This window comes from Agelaius phoeniceus, chromosome 2, assembly GCF_051311805.1.
Source record: "Agelaius phoeniceus isolate bAgePho1 chromosome 2, bAgePho1.hap1, whole genome shotgun sequence".
NCBI classification, from domain to species: Eukaryota; Metazoa; Chordata; class Aves; order Passeriformes; family Icteridae; genus Agelaius; species Agelaius phoeniceus.
Window position 1 is genome coordinate 39,321,735 of NC_135266.1, and position 24,963 is coordinate 39,346,697.

The 24,963-nt window shown below is 36.7% G+C and overlaps 1 protein-coding gene across 5 annotated transcripts in view; it reads left to right on the plus strand.

Annotated features, from left to right (window-relative positions):
- The window catches only part of NALCN (sodium leak channel, non-selective), a 228,482-nt gene that overhangs the window by 43,989 nt on the left and 159,530 nt on the right, over positions 1–24,963 (plus strand). For 3 of the 5 annotated variants that reach the window (XM_077173516.1, XM_054627926.2, XM_077173517.1), the window contains one exon: positions 8,008–8,162. The exons of 1 other annotated variant lie outside the window; for it this stretch is intronic. In XM_077173516.1, coding sequence (XP_077029631.1) covers positions 8,008–8,162 — 155 coding nt within the window. Of the gene's footprint in view, positions 1–8,007; positions 8,163–24,963 lie in introns of those variants that run through there. One more of the 5 variants, XM_077173518.1, reaches the window with a different exon arrangement.

Here is a 24,963-nt window from a genome sequence, read left to right on the forward strand (position 1 = left end):
GAACATTAATTCATTATTGCTTTTGTGTGTACAGTCTGGGGAAGCAGTTTCTTCTTGCCATGATGTTATTGGGACTAATATGAGAGGATGCCTTGTTATATCCCCTCATCTCAAATTTTGTGTGGCACCTATATTCTATAACATAGTATTTCCATCCTCTTATCCCTTTTAATGCATAGGCCACAGGCCAGTGGTCCTGCCATTATAACCTTGCATTTGGCTGTATTAAAGCATATTTTAGGTTATTTGATCAAGCTAACCAAGTAATTCCGATAACTTGTCATAATGCCTTGTTCTTATTGTTATTTATGTTTCCACCCTTATTCTTATTTTTGTATGTTTCTCCCTCATTTTTTCTGGTAGATCATTTTGATAATTTCACTGGGAAGTGTTTTTGACATGTCAGTTAATCAGTTTTCAGCCCATTTAGCTGGTACTTTATTGATATTATATAGTGCCAACTTTTTAATCAGCCATATGTTACTGAATGAATTGCTTTACAAAGTCCAAGATAGGCAATTTCATTTGACAAATCTGTAATCTTACAAAAATCATGTTGCTATGATGAGTATTATTTTCTCTAAATCCATTCTGGCTGCCACTTATTACATTAATGTTCTTTACTCTTTACCAACTAGGCTTTTTATCAGCTTGCTCTTTCTTTTGTCTTGCTTGATGTTAGGCTAAGCACTTGGGCTGCTTGTTCTTTAAAAATTAATGGCACATTAGCATTCTTCCGGAATTTCCCTGCTATTTCAAGATTTATCAAAAATTAATGGAAGAGATGCCCTCGGTTATTTGGGCTTGTTGATTTGAATATAATTATCCCTAGCAGATGCTGTCTGGTATTCTCTTCAGTTACTAATTCTTGATTAGTAGAATCTGTGTTTGCCAAGCTAAAATGTAAAATACGGAACATTGCCAAATCTTAAGCTTTGTGTTTATGCTGTTTGTAAAGCCATGAGTCCTTAAGCATGCCCTATCTTATCTTTCAATATGATAAAAGTAATGAATAGATATAAGACAAAATCTGTTACCAGAAGGAGTTGAAAGCTTTATAGTTATAATTACAGATATAATTATGAGAAACATTAAATATGGATGAAAACTTTGCACTTAGAGTTTAAAAGATAACACAGATTTTGTTGTTGGATTAAAAACAGGAAACTGGCTCTGAAAGTATGGTACATGAAACTTTAGATTTAAATTTGACCAAAAGTAAAATATTTTAAAATGACCCTTGGGAATACTCAGGAATATTAAGATTATAAAACATCAGAGGAAGAATTGTGCCTAAACAAATCTGCAGTCCTTAAACCAGAGAGCTACTCTCTGACATTTCTTTCATTTTCACCAGTGATTTTGGATCACAGTCCTAGATTCTCTCGAACCTGTAATGGCTCCAGCAGCAGCATTGTTCTAAGTTGCCATCTCTTTCTGCACCAATTAGAAGGTGTATCAGTAAAACTCAATTGCAGTATGGTGCCATTTCACTGAAGTTAACAATCATATGTGTGTCTCACTACAGGGACAAGACTGAGTGCAAAGTTGAAAAAATTATGCCCAATCATAATGACTTACTACTGCAAATTTTAGAGATATCAATATCCGTGATTTATTTGTTAATATTGTCCTTGTTAAGCTGAGATCATAATGGGGTAATAATTATGAAAATAGTAAACAGAAGACTTTGTGATACAAACAAAGCTGGTGATACAAACAAATACAATAGCACAATATTGTTACTATTCTAACAATTGTGCAGAAGCAGCTGTTATTATTGTTAGGCCCGTAAAAAGAGCACTAGTGTAAGGAAGTAGTCTAGGAGCTATCTCGTGACAGCAGTGTATATTTGTTGTATGTGCAGAGTTTCCCACTTAGAGAAGGAAAAGAAGAAGGAGAAAAGTACTTGATTGGATGAGCACACAAAGAATTAAGACATGGCTTTGGAAATAAGAGATACATATAAAAGGAAAAATCAAAGGAAATTTGCCTAGGTACTTAGATTGTTTTCATGGTCACTATGCAACAAATAAACTTTAACCTTTCTCAATTTCACTTTTTGCAAGGAATCAGATAAAAAGCAAGAAATTTTCCATCTAGGCTTCCTGTCTTTCAACTTCCCAGAGTTTCTGAAAACAAATGTAACTTGGAATACTAAATAAAAATTCAAATATTTTTACTACCTAATGGTATCATCAGGTGTATAGCAATTGCCATGAATTATCTGAGCCTTTAATAGGATAAGGTCTAATTAGAAAAGTAATTTAAAACTTCCTTTCTGCACAATGTTTCTGTATAATATTGTCATAAAAATCTTAACCACAGATTTTCTCATTTCTATTGGTATAAAATTACAGCAATTAATTATAGTTATGCCATGAGTATTTTTTCTTTTTATCTCTGTAAATTCTCTTCCTTAAGGAAATTCTTTTGGTTGGAGAACAAGATTATATGCTCTATAACTGGCTGAAGGTACAGGGGGAAAACAAACTAAGGCTAAGGACTTGGCTGATCATAGGAAGTGTCATTTTTTTTTAACTTGAAGGGTTTCTAACTTGATGCACTTACCCCTGGGCAGGCATTTGGTGTTACTGATGTATCCAAGATGCTTAAGTAGGACACAGAGCTCTCATAGACCTGGGACCTCCTAGATCAACATCTAAATACTGACAGCTACCATGAGGCATCCCCAAGGCAGCAGTAATCAGTGTGAGGAAAATAAAATTGATTTACAAGTTTTGGCTATTTACATTGACTCAGTTGTGGGAGGGAGCTTTAAATCTAGAGTGTGAAGTGTTGGTGATTAAACAACTTATTCTGCATTTGGTGTGAGAATCTGTTCTTTTTTATGATTCATTGAATTAGAAACATATTTGTAAAAAAGAAGTTTTTATTTGCTACCCTAACAATTAGCATTTTCTATATCAGATTTGTGACTTGAGAGGTTCCACTACTATTAATATACATCTATACATATTTTGCTTTTGTATTCTGTTGTTTCAAAAAAAGCACCAAAAAAACCAGAATGCTTATGACACAGCTGACCTTACTTTCCCAGTATGAATTCAGCTTTTAATTTACATCTCATTTAATAAAATACTGATGTAAGATAAAATTTAAAGCTTTAAAAAATAGTTTGTGGACTATAATAATTGTGTTGAATAGTGCAGGGAAGTTGTTTTGTGGTAGTAGATGACCCTGATTTTCAGAATAAAGACAAATTATTAGATATCATTGACCTATATATGTAAGAGAGCAGTGTATTAATATTCATCAGATAACTTGTCTAAAGTCAATGTAGAAACACAGTATTACTTCATCAGAAAGCATTTACTGAGAGATCCTAGCTCAGCATTCATTTAATTTGAGCTTCAGGAAAAAGGTCTGTGTAACATGGAGTTCTCTGGATTTATTTATTTATTGCTAGAGTCTCACTAGCTTGGTGCTTTTCCCTTGTGTTCTGGCAATATGGCAAAGCAGAAGCATCTCTTCTGAAACATATAGGATTGGATTATTTTTTTTCAAAATTCCATGTTCAGTTAGATGTCTAGCAAAAGAAAAAACCTATAATTCTTGATATCTAAAAGAAAAATCTTTTATCAGTCATGTGATCTAAGCTTATTTTGGTATTACTACTTTCTATACAGCAGTGTCCATTTTTTGTTTAGGTTCTATCACTTTCTGAATTTGTTGCTTGACATTAAATCACAGTTACTGAGAGTAACCTTTAAAGTCTTCAGAACTGCATAATCATTCTCTGTTCTCAAAGGTTTTTGTTCTCCTTCATCATATGCTTGGTGTGATTTTGATGTAGCTGGGTTCATAGGGTCTCCCAGGTCACTAATGGAAATGGATAGCACAGAACACAGTGCCAATTCCTCTGAGCCCCAGTTAATGTATTGCTCCCTCTTTGGAAGCTGCACCATTGCTACTTATTTGCATCATGGTTGACCAGCCATTTTTTATGTCTGCTATGGTATTTTTAACATGCAGTAGCTCTCCAGTCAGCAGCTGGGCAGCCTGGTTTTGTACAGGGACAGACACAGGGTTCCTTTTAACAAATACAGAAAAGCTTTCAGCTCCAGTTAAGTTTTACTTATTAACTTCTTTACTTAATCAACCATTTCAAATTATTCCTTATACCTTAACAATAAACCAATAAGTACACTACTTAGGTTTTGTTTTGGGGTTTTTTTTTTTAGATTTTCTGGACCTGGAAACTGCACAAGAAGCTTTCTAATTTGGAATGGCTTTCTGATGTTATCCTAGAAAATTAATAGAATACCAGAATTAAAAAAAAATCCCTTTTTTTTTCCCCATCTCTATTTTCAGCAGAGAAAGTCAGGCTAGCAGAAAACAGGAAGCTAGAATCTTCCATGGTAATTTGTCTCTTAGGGTATGAAAACCCCTCTTTGAAGAACTGCTCTAATAAGGAGAAGGTGCTGGAAGAGGGATTGTTCTCACATGAGCACATGGTGGTTGAAAGACCAGTTTTGTAACAGATGCCATGGAAAACAGGCACTGTACTCCCAAGTGATATCAATTCATGTCCTTCCTGTGGTATACATATGTATGTAATCATAACATTCTTCAGGCACTTAAAAACATGTCAGAGTAACAGTCCTATGTCTTTTGCAACAATCTTGCTATTGAAGGATGCCTATCAAGTGAAGTAGAGTCAATTATCTCCTTCCCCATGCTTGGTGTTCCTGTAGAGAACTAATTTCTCAGTTCGCCTGTTGGGCTGATGCTGCACTCCACAGACTCTGCACAGAAATATTGTGGGACTATTGGGACAAATAATTTCTTGTTCATAAATTTATCTAGGCAATTTATCCTGTTCAGCAAGACATTTAAGCACATTGCCTAACTGGACTTTTGAGATGCTTAAAACTAGGTATGGGCTGAATCAGTATCTCAGTACTTAATTGATAATGAGTATGGTCAATGAGGAATAAAATTTTAATCATCTTATATTGAAAACATCTGGTGATATTCTAGCCCCTTCTAGATATCTAATGTTCTCTAGTCCATGTGTACCAGCCTATGCTTATTTGTGTCTTGAGGCAGAACACAACTTGCCGAAGGACAGTGATCCAAAAAGTCCTGTATCTGTACAGTTACTATAAGCAGAGAGACTTCATTTTTGGCCTAAATCATACTCAGTGCACAGAGACAGCTTTTTTTTTTCCCTTCAAGAGGAGGTTAAATTTAAAAAATTATCTAAGTTTAAAGGAAGCACTTAAGTGAATGCTTTGCATTGCAGTGATTGAGAGCCAGCAATGCTTTTAATAATATGCCCTCACGCTGCTGCCCTCTTGGGATTTGAGGGATTTTCTAATGCAAGCCATAATGTGTAATTCATTGGCTACCAGTAGCTGGGGATCTAAATCTGCCTGTGCCAATGAATAATTCTAATTTCTAAAAATATATGTAAAATATTGTTTTATGTTAATCCCATATATGATAATGGCTTTTGGATAGCAGTATCATAAATCTAACATAAAGCATGAAACTGGGTATGAATTAACATCTAGTTTAAAGAAATTAGGGTGAACAGATTAATTTTGAAATACTTGAATGACATGTGCTGAGCATGTTTACAAACCTGGAACAAATACACATATGCTTGTGGATCTGTCTGTCTTTTTAGTTATGCACACTGCTACATTTCAGGGTGTTCTTTAAAACCATCTGGAATTGTACATGTCTGTGTGTGCATCCATGCAGATATATATGTCTCTCTGGTATCATGAAGAAATGGCTACAGGATAGATACCACAATTATTATTTATCTGCATTTATAATTGCCTAGGAAAAAATTTTGTAGAATGTTTTGTTTTCACACTGACAGGTTTCAAATAATGTAATGCTATTCCATGCAGTGCATAAAAGCAATAAAAAAAAACATAATTAAAGCTTCTGTTCACCCAGTTTAGTTGTCAAAATACTTCTGTGAGTTAGATTAAAGGAAAAGGACTTCCAGAAGAACAAGAATATACTAATTATATTAAAGGGCAGGCTGAAAAGTTTCACCTTTTCTGTGGACAAGCGAGATAATTTGAAATTTTGTATTTTAAGACACTGGTTGATGCCTCTGGATAACAGAGTGAATACAACAGCATTTTTTTCATAACTTTCAGCAATTCATTTTGGGTGTTTTTATATCAAAAGTTTGTGCTGTAACCAGGAAGTCAAAATTAACCTGAATAAGAATGGAAAATGCTATTGCCTTTTTTTTTCCTCAGACCAGAACTCATTGTGATTAGCTTTTTATGTCTGATTTGAAATTGCCCTAGAACTGAACCAAAAATCAGGATTTTTCATTTTCTAGGTGAGAGTGCAAGCGGAGAGAAAAACAGTTGTTGCTTAGCTGTGTGCTCATTCAGCAGAGTTGGAGTCTTATTTGTACCTTTCTTCTCTTGGATTTGCCCAGCAGCCCGATAGCACAAGTAACATGAGTCCCCATTTCTGGGCTGTGTTGCTTTGCAGATCCTGGTAGGGACATGCTCAGGGTGGAGGGGGTGGTTTCCTAAGGTTGCCTCTTAACTAAATTCTGGGAAAATGGGGTGATCAGTCTGTGGCAAAGGATTGTGTATTGTGATCATTAACTAGGCACTGTAAGAGATTAGGGGGAATCAACTGCCTAAGCTTCTCCTTCCCAAAGTTTGGGAGTATTTAGATAACCCATATTTATGTGTCCATGCCATAGGCATATATTTAATAGCACAGAGAGCAACAACCTTGTCCTCCTTATCCTTTTAGTTTCTGTGGCCCTTAGTGCTGGGACTACCTAAATTCCTGTTGTGCTTCAGTGTGACAATGCCTCCAGCAGCTCAACCACACCTGCTAGAGAAACTGGGAAAACAAGTAGTGCTCAGCCTCTGACTGTAGGGGGTTAGAATATAAGAAAATAAAGATAGTGTAGAAAGGAATCTTACCCCTAAGGAGTTGCAGCTGGGCCAATTATCAAAGATTAAGAACAGGCCTGACTTTAACAGGCCACAGCTGTAACCAATGAGAAGCTGAGTGTTATAAAAGAGTGGGTTGGATGGTTGAGAAGGGAACTGGAGTCAGTTGGCTACTTGGTGAAGAAGAAAGAGTCAGTGCTTGGAGGAGCTGCCCATGAGAAACACCAAGAAGGTATGAAACTTTTATGGTAAGGAGACAACAGTATGGAACCTTGCAATAAGATGACAACATCTGACAACAGTAAAAATGGCCAACACTGTGACATTGTGTTGGGGCACTGGCCCTTGTCTCGTGATCTTTCTATTTTAAAATACGGTTGCTTATATAAATTACCTTGCCCCAATTCAAACCAGTTCAGATTTTTTCATCTCTTATACCAAATCATTGGACTGACCTAAAAGTAAGTCAGAGATCTGTTTCAGTCACAGCGGTGCCTAGATACTAATTGCACTAGACATGTAGTGGTTTGGCTTCTTTCCTGTGACCCTTCATCTGTGATGGGAGCCTGTACTGAGCAAGTTACAAGAGGCTGAATACATACTCTAGTGATCCACAAGTGTATGTGTATGACAAGTCATCCACAAGCACCCTTCTAAGGAGTGTCAAAGCAAGCACAGGTAATGCCATTGTAAGTCAAAGTCATAGTACTGACTCTAGTTCAACACACTCTCAGGATCTGCAAAGGAGCCTGAAATATTGTCTTCAAATTGCATTGAAAAACAGTTGGGGCTGCTGAATGTTAACTCTTCTATTTCTTGGAGAGTCTCCATTTTTTTATGGGGTCTCTACACATTAGTATGAAATTTCTGCTGGTAGTATTTGTACTGTCATTATATAAGGATGAAGTTTTAGGAGTGTGTTAGCTTGCCCTTTGCAATAACTGCTTAATTAATGAAAACAGTGTATACCAAAGAACATCAGATAGTAAAAATAACAGCTGATGAACTTTTCCCTTTAGTCTTCTCACTTTCAAATATTTAGTTTTGCTATGAATTGAGTTTATGTAACAACTTAATTTTGTATTTTTCACAGAAACGTAACCTGGAATAATTTAGCTATCCCAGACACCCACTGTTCCAGAGAGCTAGAAGAAGGTTACCAATGCCCACCTGGATTTAAATGCATGGACCTTGAAGATCTGGGACTTAGCAGGCAAGAGCTGGGCTACAGTGGCTTTAATGAGATAGGTCTGTCTTACTGGTAAAATACATTTCAGTATCCATTTAAAACTGTTTTTGAAATGAATGGAACAGATAGTTCATGTCTGTGATGAAAAGACATCAAGTGCAATCAGTATTCTACTCAGGTAGAGCACATGCCAGAAAGAGAAGTTGTGCTATTTGCTTTGCAGTTATGGTATATTTTTGCATTGCCTGGCATCCCAGGATTTAAATACCTTTAAAACATGTCTTTATAAGGAGTCAACTGTTGATTATCACCAGTATGCAAATGCAATGACTAATTTCTGTTTTTATATTTGATTCATTTTAGAGCATAAAATCTCTTCTGTTTGTCTAATTTTAGTAGTAATTCCTATGAAAAAAAAATCAGAATTACTTTGATAATCATCTTGTTACTAAGGAGAAGATGGGACAAAAAATGATATCCTGTATCTGTGGCAATCTTAATCCGAACTGTGTAAGTTAGAACATCAGCCAGAAAAATGATTGAGAGTCAGGTGGATTTTGCAATACAGGTCCAATTTGTGTTCTGTGCAAAACCCTGCAGTTACCAGGAAAATACATTCTCTGACAGCTGCAATGTGTTGTGCCATCCCCATGAGGAAATGAGTGTAGAACACAAAAGCAGGAAAGGTGGCAAGAGCATGGGCAGCTGTGGTAAGATCCACATCCAAATGGAAAATATGCAGTTACTCTGTCAAAACATTGTGGTTATTTCACATTTATTGAGCAGACAAAGGTCCAACAGAAGCCTGTAGCTGTAAATTTTCATTTCAGGACAGGTAGGAAAGTACCTTCAAATGACAGAGCATACCCACAGGGTGAATTCTTTCTATGCATTGCTTTGACTCTGATAAGGATTTTTTTGTGGGGGTTTTTGGGTTTTTTTTTTCATTTTTCTGGCTTGAGCTCCAGACTGTTATCCTGGCCTCAGCTGAATTGGAAGGTAATGAAAAGGTATAATGACTGAAATCCAAGAAGTTTTTTTGAGTATTGAAAGCCTTTGTAGCTGAAATTGCTTCAGTTGGTTCCTGAATATTCAGGTTTCTGGATATACACAATGAGCCACAGAGTTTCAAGGAAGTCTCAGAGTCCTGCTACAAGTACTCTGGGATACCAAATAATTAATGAACAAAACCTGCCATTTATGTCCTTTCTTTTCACGTGTGAGAAAGGGAGAAAAACCTGATTTCAGCCAAGCTACCTTCTGTTCCCTCTGCAAGTCAGAAGTATACCATTTGTTCCAGTACTGTTAAATAGATAACACCATAGATAGTACCAAATCTTCTATAATTTTTTTTCTTCTGTAGATCTCAAAGGATAATCCTATCTTATCTCTCAGTCAGCCTTCAGATTTACTGTCATGCCTGGATGAACATGGGTTGAGTTCACGCTAGAACCTAAAATCATCCACATTCAAGTTCTGTAATTCCAGGTAGTTTGGAAGAAGAGCATGAGATAGGGATATTGCCAGAATAATTAGGCCTCAGATTGAAATCACTCATCTTGTTATGAGAAAAGTATTTTTTGGCATTGAAAGGTGTTGTTCCAGCTGCCCACCAGGGAAAACCAGTTGCAGTGTCTTAGAAAAGCTTCAGTGGGTAGAAGAGTTGAATGAGAGTGCTTAATAAAGGACACCAGCTTGTTTTTAATGATGGGGGCAGGTTGGAAAAGACAGGTGAAGTAGTTTGTCCATGGATGCCTTCAAAACAATGTAAAAAAACAAGGCTGAAACTCTGGTCTCCTGAGTCACAGTGTTATGCCTTATCAATATTTATTTCTGAGTATTGCATTTTAAAGGTCAGAGATTGCTAATAGACCTAGGAGACTTATAATTGATAAGTTGTTTTTGTCTAGAAATAGGGAACCAGGATATAACACTCCTCAGAATAGTAGCCAGAAGTTAAATTGAATATCAATTGAAGGCTGATAACTAAATTTTAAAATACTGGATAAAACAGAGAAGCTTTCCCAAAAAGTGTTAAATAAGCTTCCTCAAATTAGGATTATTATGAAAAGGATTATAACCTGCAAGTTCATCAATATTTTATAAATATCCATTTTGTGATGCATCTTTTTGTGTGCGGGTAAGTAATTAAATAAATATTTTCTATCTAATTATACTACTTTTTTGGTACATTCATTGGTATTTCATTTGCAGATATTATGATGCAGCCTGTCCTGTTGGATCCTCAAATCTATCATTACAAAAATCACAAGAGTGTAGCAGTTTGGCAGCAACTGTATAATTAGTAACTCTTAATTTGTGGCATATAAGTACAAGCTATTTGAATTTGATAATTTCTGGTTTTTTTCTTCTCTTAAAAGGAAAAAGGACGGATTTTTACCATTTTATTACTGGGTGAAGACCAAACTGTCCTAATCAGATAAAAGTTATCAGAGTTTTTAATATTGTGAATATGCCAATTAGGTAGCTTCATATTTGGAAAATACCTTGATTTTGGCCATGCCTGGGTCCCATTTTTATAAGTGGCTTTGACTTTAAAGGATGAAGGTTGGAAAGATGATAGTGTACGTCTTGGTACTTATTTAAATAAATAAAATATATTTATTTTCTAAGTTTTCTGTTTTTAATTTTGAGGTATTTGAGTTATCTGTTTTATATATGTTTCCATGCAAGTATATATGTATTGTTTAAGGAAGAACATCATTATAGACTACTGATAGATGTGAAGTTATCTTGTCAAAATAATTTAGGCCATCTCCTTCTGATGAGAAGCAGACTTCATAGTCTTTCCAGGCAACATATTGTGTTGCTTCATTGTATGTCCTCTTAGGAAGATTTTCATAAAGTATAACCTGGATCTTTCTTCTTTATGGAATTTAAGATCATAATTTCTCATCTTATTCACTACTGGCATGGACAAAACCTTAAAAAAAAGCTTGCCTGCATCTTTCATTATACTTTTCATATGGCTGTAAATGTTTCAGTCTTTTGCTAGAAGACGTATATTTTATAGCTTGAATTCTTGAATTCTTACTCTCCTTCTCTAGACCTTCTCTGGCTGATCCACCACCTAGCTGAAATGCAGTACTGTCAGAATACCCCAGCAGAGCCATTATTTTGTGTGGTTTTAAGCTCTGCTACAATTTCTAAATATCAGTGAGATGTTTTTCTAATTTATTACAGCCCTTGTGTCCTACTGAAAGACCTGACATCACTGTTTCCCATCCTTTATTTGTCTATTTATATATTTTTTTTAAATGTATACCCTTGCATTTGTCTCTGTTGAATAGCATACTTACTTTTGTTTTTCCAGACTATTTCTTCAGTTTGCAAGATCTTCAGGAGTTTTAATATTCTCCTCCTAATTACTTCTGCTGCCTTTTAGTTTACTTTTATCTTTAAATTACATGAGTATAATTTATTTTCAAACAATTTGATCAAGAGTGAAAAAACAAATAGAACCAGACCAAGATCAGACTCTGGAACTTTGTTTGACAATCTTCTTTTCTGACAGTGTTTCATGAATAGTTGCTTGTAAGGACACCTAACAAATGGTTTTGCTCCCATCACAGAGTAGTGTCACCTAGCCATATTCCTGTGTGTTGTCAGGATGAGACAACGTTAAAAGCCTTTTAAAATATGTAGTGTTTCCTTTCTGTTTACAAAACTTGCCTCTACATTGGTACAGCAATGATACAGGAAGATTTGTGTCATAGGTCCTCAAGTGCCTGCATCCTTTAATGTACATTAATAACGTGAAACTTACACAAGATGCTTGTGAAGATCATTTTTTCAACATGGGCCACATCAGCATATATCTACAGCTAATGCCTCTGTCTTTTAATGTACATATTGCTAGAATGCATGTAGAATTAAATAAACACCAATTAGTATTGCCAGTTTTGCAGTGTAATCTCTAAGACTGAGTTACTAAAATCCAGGGAAGTTCTGTCTGGCAGTACCCCTGGAAAAGTTACAAGCAAAAGTCACAGAGGTCTATCTCATAACTGTTCATGAAACTAAATTAATGAAATATGAACCAATTATCAAAGCTCCCAGTACCTCAAATTCTTTTGTTTGGGAAGTTCTGAAATGGGAGGAGGGAATAGTAAGGAAAGAGCGATACCCCTCTAGGGTGAGCTGACTTCAGCTTCATCAGGTTCCACCTGATGGGAGCCTACAGGAAGTTCCTGATTTCCAATAGTAAATTGCTCATGAACTCACTAGAAATCCAAGTACTATTTCCAACAGTTAGACACAGAACTTGGCTTCTTAAGTAGGTGTTGTTCTTACACAGTGTGAGCCTTAATATAAAATTGAAGTCTTTATTCTTCAGGATGCCTGAAAGATTTTTTGAATGCTACCTGTCAGGCTGAGTGGAAGTAAGAGAAAGGATATGAATGAAAGGCTTGGCTGGCTGTGTGGATGTGGGTAGCAAAATTCCTTGCTGTTGTCTCTACCTGTATGGTATTGACACGCTCTTCTCTTTCTCAGACTTCTTAGCTGGTTTTGATTTGGGCTTCTGTAGAAAGGTTGATGTTTTCTTTATCTTAGAACAGCCTTCATCCTTGTCTCCCACTGAGAGCATCAGGTACATTCACAGCTAGCCTTCTAGCTGTTTCTTCTCTCTGATTTTATTCTCTTTGTTTTTTCCCTAGCTATGTTTAATTGCAGAGGGTGTAGCTTGAGAGTGTGACAGTATTATGGACTGTGTAAAAAAGTTAAGCTAAATATTGAGGAAAAATTACTTTTTTTATGAACAGACACTACTAATTGTAAAAATTATTAGTCATATGATTGTATTTGTTTAAGTATTTGCATCTGATATACCTAAAAAGCATATATATATTTGTTGGATTAAATGAGAGCATACAAGTCTTGGGAATTGGAGGGCTATGACAAATACTTCTACGTTACATCTCACTGTTTATCTGAGTGTGCATCTACCTTTAGTCAATATTTAGCATGGCAGCAATTGCTATCAGGGCCACACTAAGGATGCTGGCAGAGCTGTCTGTGTGGGTGCTGATGAAAAAGGTGCCTCCTGGAGGCAAATATGCCAGAATCCCCCTGTGGTTGGATCCTGTACCGATTTCCTCCTTACCTGCACTTTCCATGCAGTATCTTTTGCATTCAGGTTTTTGTTACATCAGCTAGTAATCATTCCACATGCCTCATGGGTGCAATCATCTGCAATCATCTACAGATGTAGACTTGCAGCGCATCAGTGATTTTACTTTTCACATAATTCTGGAGAAGGTTTTTTCATGATTTACAGTGCTACATATTGCTTCAAATTGTCTCAAAAGGAAAAGGAAGTCCTGAATAAAGATACCTAAGGTTTAAAAATATTCTACAAAGTAAGCAAGAGAACTTTTAGGCCATGAAAGATCATTCTGAAAGGAGAAGATCTAATTCTATCCTTATTATCAACCCACCTATCAATTGCTAGGGCCAGTACCCTATTAAATGAGACTAATTACTTCTTGTACCTGCAAAGAGTGTTTGACAAAGACTACCATATTAATGACCACTTTATATATAGGACATAAACACACATATTCCATCACAAAGAAAACAAATTTTGATGGTAAGGAGTGCTTCAAAGCCCATATGTGAAGACTACATCTGTATTAACATTACTTGCCTTACAGCAGAAGTGAATGCCGTTCATTGGCACAGTGAGCCAGCAAAATCATCTGATTTATGGCCTGTAAAACAGCAACAGAGCTTTGGGTCTCAGATAGTCCTGCTTTTATTAAAAGGGCTTCTTCCTTCTAATGTGGGACCCAGAAATTGTATATATAAGGGCCTTTTAAAAATTGATAACTATATGATAAAAGTTTATATGTCACTGTGAAAAATGTCTGCCATGGCTAGATTAAAAGTGAACCTAATTGAATGTCTGTGAAATGAAACTTCACAGTGGGGTCAAATTTCCTCAATTCGCTTATAGGTATTGTTTTAATAAAATACTCGTGCAATGATCAATAGAACCCCTTCTTTATGAACAAATTAAAATTTTATCTACTGAACATGGCAGTTACTTTGGTTCTCTTACAAGTTCTCATAGGATGGGGAAAATACTTGTGCATGTGCAACCCTTTGGCATTGCAAAGGCATTGCTCTTAGACCGGAAGATTGGATGGCATTAGGTCCATTGTTCAGAAGGAAGAAATTAAGTCAGTGTGCTGTGAATCTGGATCTGCAACAATTCGTTAAGTACATTCTCCTGAGAGATTTTAATGCTTCCAAGAGATTGGGAAACATCCTATCTCTTGGATTAGAATTCAGAATGGCTACAGAGTTTGTTCAGTGGTGTGATGTCATAAGTGCTTAACAAAAATCTAGAGAAGGAGGAAGGATGCTCACACCAGTCTAAAATAAAAGCTGAAAAGTGAGTCTAAATCAGATGTCAAATTAGATACTTCTAGAAACTGCAAGCATTCAGAGCTACAAGTCCATTTGTTTATGTGGACATATATATGATTAATTTGATACAAATTCTTAAAGCTAAAGTAGATGTGACCCATGTTTTTCTATAGTAGTGTAGTGGTCAAAGCAAGAGACCTCCATTCTGGAAGGATGCCCTACTAATCTCTATGCACAGGCTGAGCAGAGCATGGTTCCTTCCTTTTTTTCTCTGACTCTGGGGCAGCAGGAATTCCTGCTGCAGGCACCTTAGGAAAGCAAGCAACTGGAGGCTGGTTCTAAAGGGAGTTCTATACAGACTTTCTCTTTGTCATTCTTCTGTGAAATTATTTCAAATTTTTCTCCGTGGACCACCTTGTCCCAAGATGGATAAAGCCACCTTTAACACTTAGGAGGCTGAATGTTAACAAGGCATGCCAAGATGAAAGAGAACACTTGAAAATCTGACTTGACATTCCAGCTGCCACTGGATGAGAAAAGTGCCCTTCACTGGTGGCAGAAGCTGACCTTTTAGTTACTCTGTCACTACCCACCCACCTGACCCAGGTGGCTTGGCTCTTGGTGGCAGGATTAGCGGCCACTTGGTCTTTCCAGGTCCCTGGCATAGGCAAGAGGGGCAGGTGGATTATGATTGATTAGTTGTCCTAAGCAACTGACTTCTTTACCAGCTCTGAGGCTTCAACCTCCATGAAAAGCAGTTAATTATGGGTTGATGAGCAGAATAAACTTTACATTAGAAGGTTATTTGCTCAAAGTAGGAGATACGACTGATAGCGAAAAGGATTGCAAGAGTTTTTGTCAGACTCCCAATATGTGTCCTTTGTTCCTCCACTGCTCTTTCACACAATCATGTCTCCTGAATGAATCTGGTGTCACTTTGCACAGACGTAAAGGGCCAGAAATGCAGATCAGCATCACTACTGAGCCCAGATCTGGGATCTGAGTCATTTGGTATGATGATAGAAAGCAGTGAGGGGATGTCATTGTTTAGTCAGAGCCTCTATTTAATTGTACTCATTAAAGACTGAAAGGTTGAGCTCTTACAAAATAAGCATTGGTTCAATAATGATTTCATCAAAACTTTCAGTCAGACTCTTTAAATCTATGGATTATATGTATGCTTGATACATGTATTGAGTCTTCATGCTCTGTTTATTCTAGCAAGTATATCATAGTATTAAATACTTTTATAAACAGGTCTAATTTATTCCACTAATGCAGCTCTTTGATTCAGGTACTTTCATGCACAGTGTCTAGTAAAAAGCTCTCTTCATCCATTACTTCAACCTGTGGAGTTACCATGTGGTAGCATGACAAGTGATAGTGATGTTAATGTGTGAAGGTGTCAGAATGTAATTAGGGAAGCCATTCAGATTGTCTAATAATGAAACACATATTTTCTAAATGTGAGCCAAAATGACTTAAAGCATGCCTCATTAGTCCACTGATTGAGAAACCACTAGAAATCATTATTTCAAAAATGGTGATAGATTTTTTATGTTTTTCCATTGGAATTCCTTCCTAGGCCTTGCAGACAGAGAGCAGTAGAGCCCTGACACCAGCTGAGGCACTGGTCTCCACTCTCTCTCTCCAAATTCACTGTCTCCACTCAGTGAATTTCACTTATTTCTTTTACTGCCAATTAACATACATAATTAACATAATCATTAATTTGGGTACTAAGAACTAAGGAAGGCCAACAGTTAAGAGACTTATTGCTTTTGAGCAGAAACAAAAGTGAAGACTAGGTAAACTTACCTAACCAAAGTGTGCTTACAGGACAGAAATATTCCCAGCCTTGGCAGTGTCCATGGCATGTGCCTATGTTGTATTGCATGGTAAAACAGAGTCTGGTAAACCAACACCTTGTGGACAACAGACAGCAATATTTTTTTCCCTTGGCCTATCCTCACATTCTGCAAATTATGTTTTGATCCTATTTCTGCACCTTTTGGGTGATAAATACTAGCAGGAACTTAAAAATTAGCTGCATAATTTTCCAAGTGGATCATCAGTTCTGCAGTTTCCACAACTGTGCTGTTGTGGGGTGGGATCGTGGTGGTCCACTGCTTCTATGGCAAGGATGTCCCACCTTATGCTTGTCCCTTGACCCCCTTAAATGAATGCTTATGGTTCATTTCTTTATGAACTTCAGCTCAGCTGCAAATAGAGGTGTCTATGTTTTATTCAGATACAGTGCTGTGAGAACATTTGTGCTGCTATATTGGCAGGGCCCAAAGACAATCATAATGGGTTGTTAATTCTGCAAAAGTTTTTCTTTATTTGGTGACAACCCTGTCCTCATTATAATATTCCATTTAGATCCATATAATCTCCATTTAGATTTAAGTTTATTTGAGGTTTCATAAACCTTATAATCACACTAACATGTCTTTAGGCATTTCCCAGGACAACTGGCTTGCAGCATTTTAGAAATGCTGATATCCTCTGTATGGAGGTATCTGCTGAGCAGACACTGAGGGATTGGCCCTTATTTACTGACTCCTTTGGTCATAAATATATATATATTGTTTATCTTTTGTAAATCACTTGCTCCTGTAGCCTGGCAGGACAGGGATCACAACCCTCTATTAACTATATATGTAAGTGATTAACCTTTTAGATACTCTAAAAATGCAGTTTTTCTCACTCAATAGTTATGGAAAAGGTTTATAGAAAGCAGGCCAATGCATGTGATTCACTGTTTCTTCCTGCTAAAGAGGAGATATGGTAGTTAACAAACAATGTGGCACTGATAGAAATTTTAAGATGAGTGGCAATTAGCTCTGCTTAGCAAAAATTCTGTGGCACATGGCAAAATTATTATTACTATAGGACTGAACAGGCCTTTCAACCCTGAATGTTCAGTGGAAAACCAGTGAGTTTAACAAAAAGTTATATCTCAGCTGGTGAGATTGCGTGTCTGAGGTCTTGGTTCTGTATACTGCATCTGTTGCCACCTACTGTTGTGACCCTGTACCAGTATTCCTGCTTGATTTCTGTGGGAGAAAGAACCATAATATGTGGACAAGAATGCAGCTGCTGCCCCACTTCCCTGCAGCTGAGGCAGCATTGTCCTGCCAATCTACAGCACACACTGACTGCTTAAACTGCTTGTACTGTGCGGGTCCACAGACATGACTGATATGGAAATATTGGCTGTTACTCATGGTCACAGTGAGCACTTTGTATTTCTGTGTTATGGATACCTCAACCCACAGAGGATACTAAGACAATACTTCTGATTTTGGACAATGGAAGAAGTGGCCTGAATAAAAAAACAAACAAGCAAACAAACAAAACCAAACAAAAAACCTGAAAAAAAGCCAAAACAAACAAAGAAATCAAAACAAACAAAACCTCACACGCAAACAAATAAACAAAAAACCCCAACAAAACAACACTGAAAACCCCCTTCCTTTAATATTTGATGTTCCTGTGGGCTTGAATTTTCTCAGTTAAGCCATTTTAGTTTCCTAGTTAATTAAGACTTTTTAAGCAGTGGATTAGGAAAAAAATGAACAAATTATGTCTGTAGAGTTAGCTCTTACACTAACAATTGGTATGTGGGAAGTTGTAGAGTTTTGGATACTTAAAGGAATTTGAGCAGCCCTCCAGAATTTTTATTTATTGCTGTGTTAATCCCAAAGTAATTGAGTCTTGCATTAAACCAGGCAATCAGGTGAAACTAATGTGACTAGATTAGTATAGCTGTACTGACAGTTGCAGAAAACTTCTGAGTTTCTTTTACTGCTGCTGGGAATCTTCAGTGGAACATTCTTTCCCCTGCCATTTCAGGGCGTTCTGTATTAGTGTTGGTGGCTAAATAGGTGAATCTATAATGGAATAAAACAAATTTCCAGAAAACTTTTCTTTTTCTTTTGTTCTCTATTTTATTTGTAATTGTGGACCTTTCCTGGTGGGCATCTTTTGCTATTTTGATGTATCACCTGTGTTGTTATGGTATGCTGCACAGAATTTAATCACCTGTCCAATGTCTGTGCTGTGCACTTCTTTCTATCACTCTTTCATTCCCATCTTCTCCTGAGAATGCAGAAAGAGTTTTTGCACTCTGAACTATTTTGTTTAGATTTCATTTTCAAAGTATTTATTTTTGAAGTTTCCTTTATAATACACTAGCTAATAAATACTTGTGTTACAGTGATGACAAAGATGACAATGTTAAAAAAATTATAATTCATACTTGCCGATGTTAGGTAAAAGGCCCACAAACTGTTACTGATCATAAGCTGAAAAATGAAAGAGCAAAATGTGGCAGAAAGGCAGACTTATTAGAAGGGTATAAGAAACTGAAAGTTGAGGCAGGTCAAATGCAAGTTTTGCATCCTGTTAGGTTTTTTTTAATTGTAAGCTATATCACCTCAGATGAATTGATGCCTTATTGACATAAAACTTTTGTGTACTGTTTCTTAATTTATCTAAAGTAGCATAGTCTTAAATTCTATAAAAGTATGTTTTCTCCTGAGATTGGTAGAAGATCAAAGTGTAATTAAATAAAACAACAACAATAACAACAACAAAACAAAAACCAAAACAAACAAACAAAAAAACACCAAAAAAACCCAAAAAACAAAACAACTTCAATGCAGTAGAGCCTTGGAGAGCTCACTGGCACCCACAGCTGTCGGGTACTTAGTGAACCACTTAAGTATCCCCACCTCTTGCTCCTGCTCCTGTGCTGCATCTCAAGAGGACAGACATATGTGCCACAGCACAAGGGTTTGATAAGAGCTTGCTGGGAAATATGGTGCTGGAGACATTGCAGCTGGCTCTGCAGGATACAAGCTCCTAGAGGGCACCCCTAGCTGGGGACAACCTTTGCACTGCATCCCCTGGAAACCCTTCAGCCTGCCAGTGCCCACTGCTGTGTGTGAGTTACAGGCAGTGTAAATGCTATTTCCACAGCGACTTTCTCATGGTTACTTTCTACTGCACCTTCTCTAGCACAGCAAGGCCTCCCAGCATGATTTTATGCTACACATTCTGTGAAGGCAGAGGAGGAATTTTGCTTTGGAACTACTGCTACAGTTTATTTATAATTCCTATGGAAAGTGTGAGGTAAACCACTCAAGTCTATTCTCTTCAGTGACATTTCTTTTTCCCCAGTGCAGAATGCCAACCAAAGGGTCAGATCATTTGAGAGGCTAAGTAAAGCATCCAAGGGACACGTGTGTGCTAGGAATACCATGGTCAAAGAAAAATAAATGCACACTAAGATAATTTTCTTAATGGGGATTTAGTAAGGAAACAAACAGAAAGAGCTGCTTCAAGCAAAACCAACCTCCCAGCCCACCAGTTTTCACTCTTCATGAGAGTTGAAGAAAGGCTTATGTCAAAGACAATAACTGTTTGTGTGGATATCTACTCCACAACTCACAATCTGACAAGGAATGAAGAACAATGTGAAAAAATAGAAAGAGCAGTTAAACTGTGACAAGTATGAGAACAGCCTAGAAACACAAGGTGTGACTAATTTCAGCCATGATAAGGAGCAGAAAACTCTTAGCCAACAGACAGAGAATGAAGTCAAGCAATTAGAAACCTGTCATTCCATACCACGAAAATTAGATCCTATTGGTTTAATTATCAGTCAGTGCCATTAAGACAATGTAGTGCTGCATAATGAAAGCTGCAGTTACTGGGAATAGAGGTAATTGTTTTCACAGTGGAAGATTTTCACTTTCAGACAAGAGTTGCAGGATGTGACCGGTTTACAGGCTTTGACCTTCAGCACTCGTGTAATGCATGGGACACATGGTTTTTTACGTTGTCTCCTGAGATTTCGTTATTAGACATCATTTTCATAAAGTTAGTGAAAATGAGCAAAACCACTGACTAAAAATACAAAGTGCAATATTCATGCAACATAACCTCTGTTACTGTAATTAGAGCAGTTTACCAAATAATTTTTGATTTAAGACCTTTGATTTGATAACACAGGGCCAGCTTCCAGCTTGACTTTCCCCTTTCTGCTGGGGAATAAGGGGAAATAATGCTATTCCAGAAAATCAAATTCACAGATGGCTACTCTAGTTGGGAGAGCACACACAGAGCAGCAGCTTAGGTGTGACTCTCCAGCACATCAGCTTGTGTGTGGTAACTGGCTTCATACAAGCTGCTACCCTGTGGCAAATATGTAATGCCATGCTGCTTTTTCATCAAATTGTGCCCAGTCTCACTTTATTACTCTGTTACTAAAATATTTAAATACTGAATGTTTGTTTTCCCATGTGTCTTTTCTCTATTGTTCTTAGAGACTTTCAGTAGCTACTGTATTCTATGCCATTGTCAATGTCATGGCATTGCCCTGTGAAGAAATTCTTACACAATATCTAGTATGCATTGAGTGGTATTGGAAAAGATCTAGGGTACAAGCTAAAAGAATAGTATAATGTTTTGGATCTGCTGTGAAATATTGGAATACTTCTTTAAGACTTGCAAGACCATTTACTTACAGTTACTGCCTTTCTCATAGCAACTGGGAAAGAACAGGAATGACTTGAAAGACCAAAATCTTATCTAAGAACATTAAATACCTTGTGTATTCCTTACTCTGATCATAAGTTTTGGTTATAAACAAACTGAGAGCTAGATCTTGCAGTATCTAGCAAGGTGATCTGACTAAATTTTTTAAATAAATTTTAAACGCATCTTACAAATAGTTACCACTTCTCTATTACTCTATACTTAGGGCACTGTATTGGGAAATACATCTTGATTTCTTTGCCATAGGGGTATTTTTGTTCCATGAATTTATTCAATATGCAAATAATTGCTATTTTTCCTAAAATATCTACAGATATTTTCAGTCAACAGACTGCTTAATTGTTCTAGCTGCTTTGGAGGTATTCCTAAATATGGAGCAGATTTTAAGACTTTTTGAAGATAGGCAATTCTGTCTCCAGAGAAGGACTGACTGGCCATCTTGGGAAATGTCAACATACATCTCCCATACTACCATCAGCCTTCTTCACTCTCATCCAAAAAGTCTTTTAGAGGACTTTTTTTCTCTTTCCTCTTTTACCCTCTGCTTTTCCAACAAATCTGTGCTATTGCCACCTTGCTGTGGAGAGTACCATAATGATCATTACTTTGTCTCATTTCATTGCTCTATCAACCCTCAAGTTAAGCATCACAGTTCACATCCAAAAATGAGTTAGCCATACAACAGTATGACCTTTTTCTTTCCAATATGAAGAATATTGAAGTAACTAAGCTCCAAATTTTGGCACTTAATTTACACAGCTGCAGTGAACTTGGATGACTTTGAGCTCATTTCCAGCTAAGCTGCACATATTTTAAATTAATGATACTGAAAGAATTTAAATTATTTCTTGCATAAAATCCAAAAAAGTGAAAACAGTTTGAAAATCTACTGTGAAAAGACTTTTGTCAGTCATCATTGAGACAGGGGCATCTAACTGTTAGTGGAGCATAGATGCTCCATGGTAATGTGTACAAGATAAAAACTTCAGAAATCTGTTCTATATCTTGAGGAGCTGACTCTACACATAGCTGATTCATCTTGAAAGAAGTTACCCTGGGGCTGACAAATTCAAATAAGATATATTAGTCACAGCAGGACTTCTGTATGTCTCTTCTGATGAACTGTGGCATTAGTTTCTTCTAATTACCTGCCAGTGGCAGGTTTTGCATGGTTTTTTATACTGGTATGTGTACTACTTACAAATCCTTCTGCATTAGCCATTGCTATATTGTACATGTTAATATTTTTCTTACATTTGTTTTACATCTGATGTTTTAGGCTAATTCTAATTTTAATTAGAATTCTGAGGTTAAGTGACAATTAATTAAATGTCTACCTGCCTCTCTCTTTGAGGCAAAATGCTTTAGTTGAATTACTGTTTAATCTAGAGCAAAGGCCATATGCATTTTCTTTCTCCTATTTTCTTTTTTTGTTCAGGTAGAATCATAATTCTGTCATTACCTGGATCTTTTATTTTTGTCCTTATTAGCAAATACAAAACTATGTAGCAATAATGAGGATTCATGGAAGGGTAGTAGTGATGAATGGAAATTGCATCCTTTGAAAAGCATTTAAAAGTTCAGCACTCTACCATTATTATAGCATAGCCATGAATATGTATTTTACTGGCATTCACAAAGCAAGATGGTAAATGCTCTGGAAATAGCTGAGGATATTGACTGTAGTCATTTGAGCATTAAGAGAAATTCTGAAGAGATTTTGGAGTGTCACAGGAGAATATTAGTTTTGAATAGTTGCTCTGGGAAGGTTATAGGATTAATTTAATAGATGTCTATGTGGTTATTTCAAAATCAGATTAGTCTTTGCAGGCTTTTACCTGGTCATTTTATCCACTGAAGAATGCTTCTTCTATTGTGTCCTTATTCAAACTGTAGTTAACCTGTTTTCTACAGCAGTTTCACAGGTGTCTTAAACCTAAGTGAAATAAACTCTTTTAGTTACTTCATACCTGTCTGTTTCTATTCTCTGCTCAAATACTTTACCAAATTGTTCATATATTATGCTTTATGTTATACCAGACAAACAAGTCTCTATTGGGATGTCTAGTTCCAGATGTTTTCTGATTTCATTCATTCCTTAGAAATGCTATGAAATCCATAACACAGATGCTTTCATAGTCCTGTGGACTCTTAAGATCTCCCAGAGCTGTGACCCCTTTTTCTTTTTCTTTTTCTTTTTCTTTTTCTTTTTCTTTTTCTTTTTCTTTTTCTTTTTCTTTTTCTTTTTCTTTTTCTTTTTCTTTTTCTTTTTCTCTTTCTCTTTCTTTTTCTTTTTCTTTTTCTTTTTCTTTTTCTTTTTCTTTTTCTTTTTTTTTTATTTTTATTTTTCTTTCTTCCTTCCTTTCTAAACATGTTTGGTTCCTTCAGTCTTTAAGTAGTCTTTCATTTCAGTTAAATATTAGAATTATAAGTCGATTTGACCTGCTATGCTGACAGCAGCTTTTAGAGTGTTCAAATTGTTAGAGATTCTGCAGTGAACATTTTTGACCAAAGTATAGAGATATTGTTAGTTTTATATGCAATTCATTTTCCACAGACAGATGCACAACTGCACCTGTGTCCACAGTGTCCTCAGGCACAAGGGGGAAGGTGCAACTCAGGAACTCAGTTTTCACTAGAGAATTGCAGTGCAATTCAGAGTGAACACATGCTTTGTAAAAAAACCAGGCACTGTACTAAAGAATTACTTTCCCCAGCTGTTGTGCAGTACTTTGTTTAATCAACCACATTGCTGAGTTCTTCCTGCCCAGACCACAGTGTTAATCTTTCCTGCATAACTTCATTAGAAGAATTCTTAGAAATCTTCTCTGTCAGGAAGCCAATGAAAATGAAAATTTATTTTTGTACTATTTTCTACTTGAGGATTCAGACTGTGTTATTTAAAACAACTGGGCTCTATTGAAATTAGGGTTTGGTTTGGCCTTGTTTTTCATATGGTAAGAACCTTAGTGATGCTTTTGTCTACTCCTTCGTGTGACCATAGGAACTCTGTCACATCTATTCTTCTTGAAACTGTGAAGTCCTGACTTAGAAAAAGAGGCAAAATGAGATTAAAAACTCTTTCAGGACTTAATTTCTCTGATGATTGGAAAATACCTGAATTCAGCCTACCTCAATTTCATGTCTACTTGTTTCAATGCCAGTATTATCCTTTGCCTTTCTTTATGGCCAGAGACAAGTACTTAGTGTTATTTTGCCCTCTGTGTGTTCTATTTCTTGGGAGGCTGAACTTGGGAACTTCATACTGCCCTTGGTTGTATTCACACTTGGATATTTGGCCATGTATCTTTCAGATGCATAGTGCTGCTGAGCCATGTACTGTGGAAACATGAACTGTGGAACTGTTTCAGGGGCAGGATTTCCATTAATAAAATCCTGTACTTGGCATTGGTCTTTGGTCTGCAAACAGTATGATGTGGACTGACAGGTCCACCAGCTCAAGCCTGGTTCATTCTAGAGCTGAATGGTTGATATCCATATGTACAGAAGTTGATTCTGATCTCCACTAACCCCATAAGTCACCCTTGTGACCCTAAAACATAAATCAAAAACATGAGACCTTTCAGTCCAAAATTTCCATGAGCATTGTGTCACATCCCACTGTTGCAGCCTGCCAGGGATGTGATTTCATAACCCAGTATAGAAGGAATGTGTGGCAGGTGGGAATGTCAGCCAGTGGAAGATGCTGAGGATGTGAGCCTATTTGGAATAGTGCTGAAGGTGTGTGCTGAGGTTGGAGGGAGCCAGACGTGGTGCAGGCACATCCATCCAAGGATCAGGTCAGGGAGCTGGAGCTACAGTGTTTCACTCCCTGAGTGCCCACAGGAAAGCTACTTTGCAGTAGCCTCAGGCTGTGGTTTGGCATGTGATTGCTTAGGA